Source organism: Mandrillus leucophaeus, unplaced genomic scaffold (genome assembly GCF_000951045.1).
Source record: "Mandrillus leucophaeus isolate KB7577 unplaced genomic scaffold, Mleu.le_1.0 Scaffold72, whole genome shotgun sequence".
NCBI lineage: Eukaryota > Metazoa > Chordata > Mammalia > Primates > Cercopithecidae > Mandrillus > Mandrillus leucophaeus.
Genome location: NW_012107808.1, coordinates 2,105,331 through 2,114,207, shown reverse-complemented (window position 1 = coordinate 2,114,207; position 8,877 = coordinate 2,105,331). Strand labels below are relative to the sequence as shown.

The following is an 8,877-nucleotide window of genomic DNA, read 5'->3' as shown; positions in this document are numbered from 1 at the left end:
TCCCCAGGGGGACCCTGCGCAGATGGAAGCGAGTCCCCAGGGGGACCCTGCGCAGATGGAAGCGAGTCCCCAGGGGGACCCTGCGCAGATGGAAGGGAGCCTGCGGGGGGGCCTTGTGCAGATGAGACTTCCCTGTGTTCCCCCTGTGCACTAGAGAGCAACCAGTGGGACTGGAGCAGGAGGCCAGAGAGCTCCAGGGAGAAGTGAAAAATAAAAGATGAAACTGGTAGGTTATCTGATGGATCGGAACATACTGAAAGAGCATTTATGCTTGTAATAGAGAAGCTGAAAATGAACTACAAATAGGTACGTAAAAAAAACTATGCAAATGAAAAGAAAAAGACCATATATTATTAACTGCAAAGAAAACAAAAGTCCTTGGATTAGAAAGAAAATACAACACATGGGTCATCTGTGAAGAATGTTGACATAGTCACAATTACATAAATACTGAACATAAATTTAACCCAGCACAGTGATAGAATTATACTGGAAGGAGGATGGGGCCAGTGTGTGTTGGGGTGATGGTGGAGAGGGCAGGAATAGGAATGTAGAAGAGTAAAATGCTCATTTTCTATAGGTGTATAAGACTGTGGATACAATTTGAAACTGAGAAATAAAGCTAGTGTGCTCTTTAGAAATATGGAGGCAAAGAGGGCAAGAGACAAGAACACATGGTATTTGCCTCTCAACTAGAGAAACAGAGAAATGAATCAGAGTGTGGAGAATGATGGGATTGCTGTTTTCCATCACACACCTTGGGTTATCATCGTTTGATACTATTTGACTTAGAAAACCGAATTTATTTATATAATACCCTGTGTTTTAAATGTTTACTTTTAAAAATTCAAAATCAGTGTGTTCTAGGGTTTCTCCTCATCAGTTCTAAGGCTCTCTTCCACCTTTCCCTGAGCAAACATTTTAAATACTGAGCTGCTTTTTTTTTTTTTTTCCTTTTTTTTTGAGACGAGGTCTTTCTCTGTCGCCCAGACTGAAGTGCGGTAGTGCAATCACAACTTACTGCAACCTCTTCCTCCTGGGCTCAAGTGATCCTCCCACCTCAGCCTCCCGAGTAGCTGGGACTACATGAATGTGCCACTATGCCTGGCTAATTTTTGTATTTTTTGTAGAGATGGGGGTCTCACTATGCCGCCCAGGCTGTTCTTGAACTCCTGAGCTCAAGCAATCTGCCCACCTTGGCTTCCCAAAGTGCTGGGATTATAGGTGTGAGCCACTGTGCCTGGACTAACTGGATGATATTTAATACCACTTTAAAATCAGTAGGAACTATCTGAATTGGACCCTGTGCCTTTTTATGGAGTTATCATTCATGCCTTTTTATCTTAATGCTTGCTCGCAAATCAGCAACACTGAGGGAAAAATAAAACACTACCTATGACCACCAATTTAGTTTGTTGAGGAACCCAGGTTTATATCAGTAATGACATGCTTAATTACTATCGATTTGTAGCTTTAATACCAGTCAAGACAAAGATCAAAAGTAAAAATATATTTATACATTAGTAATTCATCTTTGGGAGTTTTAAAATCTTTCTGGGAAAACTACAGTTTTTCGTACTTTCAAAAACTGTGAGCAATTTTCTTGGACAAAAAAACACTGATTAATATGAACAGTGAATCAACTCACTGATGAAATATTAGAACCAAAATATCCTAATTTGAGTCTGCTTATTTTGTTGTGTTAACATACACTGTATGTTTCAAGTTAAACATTTTTAAATGCACTATTTGTCAAAAGATGCTGTTCGACTGACAGAATTCGTTTCACAGCTTCATTGCTCCAGCCAGGTTGAAACATGTCAAGGAAACTATGTGAGTAGCATATTTAAGACACAAACATTGCTTGGAACTGTTTTTTTTTTTTTTTTTCCAAGCTTGTCTCCCAGTTAGAAACAGCCTGGAAGTCACCACTCCAGACTGTGACAAGTGGTGGAACGCGGCTCCCAGGCATTGTGGAAATATGGTTCATTGTCACAGCCATGCCAGGGCTCAGCAGAGAACTGCACAGCCAGGTTGGAGCAGCAATGCGCTGGCTCTTCTGCTGCAACTGGGAACCACGTGCTGGCAGCTGGGAGGTAGATTCCTGTACCTGCTGCTCTGTGCTTAGTGCTAACTTGTCATGGGGCTAAAGGTTACTAGTGTGGATGATAAAAAATATTGGTTCTGACATTAGTAGTTCTGCAAATACACACTTTATAGATCTTGTATCAGCAGCCTGGAGTAATGTCTTGCCTCAAAAAGTAGCTCTGGGACTCGGAACCAGAATGTTACAGCTGCTAGATCCAGATCTGCCCAAGTCTTCAAAGATGAACAAAAAAAAAATAGAGTGCCACTCATATCAGTGATTTTGACTCATCTTTACTCAGGATCTTTACTCATAGTTAGAATATTGGCAGGTTCTAGATCCCTATGCAACTCCCAGCGGTCATGCAGGCAGCAAAATGCATCTAGGATGGGAGGTGATGATGACCTCACTATCCCCCAAGGTAACTGAGCTGGCTTCTTGTTTGTTAGTAACTCTGCACCACTAGCTTATAAGTCAGAGGTCATACAGAAGCCCTACTTCCCTGTCAGCGTGAGACAGAAAGACTTTCTGAAGAGGGAGGGCCCGTGGGTGCTCAAGCTCGTGAAGGAACCACCTTTCCTCTCGGCTTTGTAGACGCGACCCCGAATGCCTCAGCCTACTTTGCAGTCCTCAGATTCAAACAGGTCCTCAAGTGGTTCCCACTTGCCTCTGAGGCCAAGAAACCAGGTCAAGGCTGCAGGAAGGCACTCAGTCGCTTTAGCCCTTGGGATCCTGCTACCCAGCAGCAACAGCAGGACCTGAATTGATGTGGCAAAAGGAGGATAATACCCCTTGGTAGAGCCGGTACCAAGGTAGAGCGGGTACCAAGTGGCAGTGGGCCAAAGTGGTGGGAAGGCCTGGGAAGATCTCCTGGGCGAAGAGAGCAGAGAGATGAGGCTGCGGGTCTCCAGCTGGCCCTCTCCTTGCTGGTCCTCCCACTGTTGCCCCAGAGGCCACAGGGACAGCTACTGTGGGTTCCTCATGCCTACCACACTGTCACGCCCCTTCGCTTACTCATGCTCACATTTTTTTAAAAAATGTACGTATATAACTTTGTTTAAAGAGTAAAGATGTTTTCAAAGCAAAAAAGTAAAAATAAAAATAAAATAAAAAAACAACAAACAAAAAGTGAACCTAGGCCGGGCGCGGTGGCTCATGGCTATAATCCCAGCACTTTGGGAGGCCGAGGAGAGTGGATCACAAGGTCAGGAGATCGAAACCATCCTGGCCACCATGGTGAAACCCCGTTTCTACTAAAAATGCAAAAATTAGCTGGGCATGGTGACATGCGCCTGTAGTCTCAGCTACTCGGGAGGCTGAGGCAGGAGAATCGCTTGAACCCGGGAGACTGAGGTTGAGTGAGCCGAGATTGTGCCGCTGCACTCCAGCCTGGTGACAGAGCAAGACTCCATCTTAAAAACAAAACAAAACAAAAAGTAAATCTAGAGACGGCAAATGGAGCTGAGTTATTACGGAGAGGCCAGGGGTGGAGAAAGGAGAGAGCTTGATGATGAGTGAGGGGAGGAGGGAGGGAAGGAGGAGAGCAGAGCAGGTAGGGAGGGAGAGAAGACGGGACAGGTGGGAAGGCCCTGATTCTGCTTCCTGTGAGCCAGGCACTGTACTAGGCTGGGAAGGGAGAGCTGGAGTTAAACCCTCAGGTGGGAAGAAAAGGCAGGAAAGGAAAGAAGGTGAACATTTGTTGAGGACCTGCAATATTCTGGGCAATTCCACATGATCTCGTTGAATTATCGCAGAGGATGCCAGAAGCCATGTTCTTGCCCTATGGACAGACCTGGGCTTTTGAACCCTACCCAGACACACCCAGAGGCCTCTTTTTGAGTCTGGGAAGAGCAGGAGAGAGAGGGGCTCCTGGGAACCCTGAGCCCCTGATTCTGACCTGAGATCTCAGCTGCCCCAACATCCTTGCTTCAGTTTTTAATTTTGGCTGAAGCTGCCTCCAGTTCTGTTTCCATCATTTGCAGCATAGAGTTCTGACTACACCCCTCTCCAGCCTCTTTTTCCCCTTCCACAATGGCTAGAGTTTTTCATTTCAGAAACATATTATGAACATTTAGTTTTTAATTTTTATTTTTTGAGACAGGGTCTTGCTCTGTCACCCCAGCTGGAGTGCAGCTGGAGTGCATCGTGACTCAATGCAACCTCAAATCCCTGGGTTCAAGGGATCTTCCCACCTCAGGCTCCTCAACAGCTAGGACGACCAGGCATGCCATCATGCCCAGCTAACTTTTGTACTTTTTGTAGAGACAGGGTTTCACTATGTTGCCCAGGCTGGTCTTGGACTCCTGGCCTCCCACCTTAGCTTCCTGCCTTAGCCTGCCAAAGTGCTGAGATTACAGGCTTGAGCTACGGCACTATGCCTTATAAACTTTTACATGCCAATTTCCATGTGTAAAATAAACAAAGAAACAAATACATCTTCCTCAGGCATTTGGTCCCTTCATCCCTCTCTGCAGGCCAGATCCCACTCTCCATACCCCACATCCACGGGAGACTTGTGTCCTGATTCCAGGTGCCCATTGGAGCCCCCAGACCCACGGGAAAATCACTGCAGACAGTTGTTCATAGCAGATTCCATGTGATGGGCAAGCTGTGTCTGGGCTGAGCCTGCCAGAAAGGAACTAGGAGAGGAAGATGTTGTTTAAAGAAATAAGAGGTGACAAGTTCAGTGGAGAGAAGGCCCTGTTGCCAGGACAGCCACTCCATAGAGGTATACTTCTGAAGATGACTCAGTGGCCTCCGTGGATTCCAGGGGTGGGACTCGGAGGCCTCCATGTATTTTGGGGGCTGGACTGTGGGGCATGCTCAAGATCTGGAAGGATTCTGTCCATGGAGAGTCCCTGTCCCCTCTACAATGTTTAGATTGAATGGGAACAAAGCGGCTCCACTGAACACCCATGAAACCTTAAGATGTTGCCTGCTCCATGGATTTCTCCCGGTTGTGAGTGAACAGCAGGTTGGTGAGTTGAACACCTTCCTTGAGGCCCTTCGGTCCCCTACCCCTGCCCAGGGTATGGATGAGCAGACACGAACAAAGGTGGGGTATTCAGGAATGAGGAGATGGTATAGAAAGAGAGGGGGGACTTTAGAGAGAGCCCTTTGACCATGTAGGCAGGCTGGGCTTCCAGCTGCAGGAGGCAGCTTAACATGAGAAGGAGCCTCACCTGGGGACATGGCACTAAGCAGCCGCTTAGGAGGCTGCTTAGGACGAGTCCCCTAAGGAGCCTCTGCACCCTCCATGTGCCCTGATGAATTCACACAGTAAACTCTCCCACGTACCCTTGTGTGCCAGTGTGCAGAGAAGGGGTCCTGGCTCCACCCTGCTTTGTTCCTTTAGGTTTCCTGGAGGCCCAGCAGGGCCTGGAGGGGCCTGTGCTTTCTCAGCCTTTCCCACTTCCCCAATGTGCTGGATACATGAGATCATGGTCTAATGTGACTGGAGCAAGCAACCAGAGGACACTGGGTTGTAGAACGATGTGGAAATGGAGACAGACATTTAGAAAGGTGAGCATCACTTTCAGAAAATGCATTGTGAAGTGCTGCAAATACATCATATGCTGAGAGAATTCAGAAGACAGGGGAGAGTCCCTGGAGTTGGGGAGGAGGTGAGAGCAGAGCTGCACCTTGGGGAATAAGAAGGGTTGGAATCAAAAGCAGAATGAGCTTTTGACTTAAAAGCCAGAGGCTGGGCATGGTGGGGGTTCGGGGAAAGTGGGAGCAAGAGGTGCTGGGGGACGAGTGGCCTGGGGAAGGCAAGGCTGCCAGGGAGAAGGTAACAGGAAATGAGGTTAGAAGCCTGATCAGGCCTCTGAAAGAGAGGCCGGGAGTGCCTTCCCCTCCCCACCTTACCTTCAGGGAGGTCCTCTCCAGAGCCATCTGGGGGACTGGTTGGAACACAGACTTCAGGCTATAGAGGCAGAAACCCCGGTGGGTCATGGACTCCGTATTTTCACAGGCTCTGCAGGCAACTTTACGCCCAGTAACGTCTGAACACCACTCTCGCAAGAGTGGGAACATTTACTTTGGAGTTGATTTTGAATTCAAATCGGGATTTCTCTCAATGCTTCCCTTTGGCCACGCCTCCCTCCATCTAGTAAAATGGGACGAAGCAACGAGACCCAACTTTCTGGGTGGTGGCGAGCATTAAAGTTGAAAATGCCTGTTCCCCGGGGAGAGGGGGTTCCCTCCTGCCAGCTCCCCCCCACTCCCGCCCTCCACGCCCTTACCTGGATGAAGACTTGGAGCGCGGTGCGGCTCACCAGCACGGTGCACACGCGCGAGGCCGGCTCCGGCTCGCCGCCCGCCGTCTCCAGCTCGTGCTTCTGCCCCATGATGAGGGCCATGGGCAGGGCGAGGCCAAGCGAGGCGGCCCACAAGAGCGCCACCAGCCACCGGGTCCGGCGCGGCGTCAGCAGGCTGCGGGCACGCAAGGGCTGGCACACGGCCAGGCAGCGCTCGGCGCTCAGGCCGGTCACGCTCAGCACCGTGGCGTAGGCGCACAGCTCGCGCACGAAGTAGTAGCCGCGGCAGCCCAGGTCGCCGAAGACCCAGGGGTAGTGGAACCACACGAAGCTGTAGAGCTCCACCGGCACGCCGACCACCAGCAGCAGCAGGCCTGAGAGCGCCAGGCTGAGCACGTGGTAGCGCAGGCGCCCAGCGCGCCCGGTCCGCGCCTTCAGCACCACGTGCACGGACAGCGCATTGCCCGCCGCGCCCAGCGCCCAGATCAGTGCGTACAGCGCGGTGAACAGCACCTTGGCCCAGAGGCGCGTGTCCACGCCCAGCCGGGCGTCCAGGCTCAGCCCCAGGTTGGGGCTGGACCGCGGGAGCGGCGGGCTGCTGGTCTCCATCCCGCTCCCGCGGCCGGCGCTCCCTTCCTCTCACTGCCCGGAGTCTGGGCGAGCTGCCTGGTTAGTGAGCACCTCCTCTTCTCTGGGAACCTCTAGAACTGGGAGGACACGCCCCCGAAAGGGTGTCCCTGAGCCAACGTGGGACCGCGAGTGCCAGCCCGTTAGCGTCGGTCACACGTCTGGGTTCTGTTCAACCCAGGGAAGCGCGTGCTGGTGGAAAAGGGGTTCCTTTGGGGGCTGATAGTCACGAGTTGGGCCGGACTCCACCACTTTCCAACTTTGTGATTTTGGGCAAGTTTTTTAACCTCTGTGAATCTGGTTTTGCAACTTTATTATCGACACTGCAGAATTTTTGGGAAGATGAAATGAGCGAATGTGTGTGGAAGTTTCTACCTGCAGCATAGATAGACATGGTGCTTTCGTCTTGCGCCTTGGCCCTTGTGTTGCTGTGTGTGTGTGTGCAGCTCGGGAGAGGTCTTGGGAAAGACTTTCCCAGCGGTTCTTACTAAAGGGCTGTTTCAATGCCGCCCTAAGAGCCCCAGGAAGCTCCTTTGTCACTGAGAATACATCTTCATGGTGCCACACTTTCCCAGTCTTTTGAGAGTGTCATTCTCATGGAGCTAGGGGATGAAGTGAAAAGTGTTTTTAGCATATTTTAAAACCTTTCACTTTTCTAAATTCATGCAGAACACCAGAATTTTAGAGTTGAAAGGCCCAGAGGCCTTCTCATCTCATCAAAGAACGCCTGGTATTTGCTGGGGGGCAGAATTGAAATTGGAACCCAGGGATCCTGACTTTTTTGTCTTCAGCAAAGTTGTTATGGCCGGGTGATAATCAGTTTAATCTTCCATGTGGGCATATAACCATATCTACGTTGAAATTGAGATTATGTAAATATACTTTTACTCTGCACAATAAATTTATTGAAATTATAAGCGTTTATTGAATGATGAGAATCACTAACAACCAGGGCTGGATTCTTAGGCGTGTGACTGTGTTTTTGCACAGGGTCCCATGCTTGAAAAGGCCTTGTCCTGAGTCAAATGCTGTTGTCATCTGGGAATTCTGCATCATTTTTGAACAAGGAACCCTGCGATTTCATTTTGTATAGAGTCTTGCAAATTATGTAGCCAGTCGTAACTACAAATGAGAACATCCCACAAGGAAAGTAAATTGAGCAGAAGAGGTTAGACATGTATTTAGTCTGATGTGTTTTGCAATTGAGGAACAAAGAAAGGAAGAGGGCTTTGTCAGAATGTGTGATTTTTTAAATTATTTACAATTCCTTCCTAAATGGTATTTTGAAGTTTTAATTTTATTTATTTATTATTTATTTTGAGATAGAGTCTTACTGTGTTGCCCAGGCTGGAGTGCAGTGGCACAATTTCCGTTCACGGCAACCTCTGCCTTGAGGGTTCAAGCGATTCTCGTGTCTCAGCCATTCGAGTAGCTGGGATTACAGGTGTACACCACCAGGACTCGCTATTTTTTAAAATTATTTTTAGTAGAGACAGGGTTTCACTATGTTGGCCAGGCTGGTCTCAAACTCCTGGCCTCAAGCAATCCGCCCACCTCAGCCTCCCACAGTGCTGGGATTACAAGTGTGAGCTACTGTGCCTGGCCCTGAAGTATTAATTTTAAAAGGAAGGTCGTGTCCACTTAATTTCTTGTGATCTCAAGGAAATTAAGAGATGAATCAAGGCCCTAAAACAATAGGAAAGATGATGAAATTGTTGGGCAGTGGAGAGGCTGTGGTGATACACAGTGCTTGTTTCTCTGAAATCATTGTTTAGAATAATTTTATATGGCATCTCACAGGCTTAAAAGCTTTTAATGAGTTAATAAACTGCTACAGATCCAACTGTTTTTTCTATATAGAAGTCTCAGTATATGATGTGAAATCTGAAACAAAATAAAAAATGT

At 48.5% G+C, this 8,877-nt stretch overlaps 1 protein-coding gene across 1 annotated transcript in view; it reads right to left on the bottom strand.

Annotated features, from left to right (window-relative positions):
• NTSR2 (neurotensin receptor 2) overlaps positions 1-7,124 on the bottom strand; it is a 19,026-nt gene extending 11,902 nt beyond the window's left edge. Inside the window, exon 1 of the mRNA XM_011965334.1 lies at positions 6,331-7,124. Within this exon, the coding sequence (XP_011820724.1) occupies positions 6,331-6,954 (624 nt within the window). The 5' untranslated portion in view covers positions 6,955-7,124. The remainder of the gene's footprint in view (positions 1-6,330) is intronic.
• Between the last annotated feature and the right edge of the window lie 1,753 nt (positions 7,125-8,877).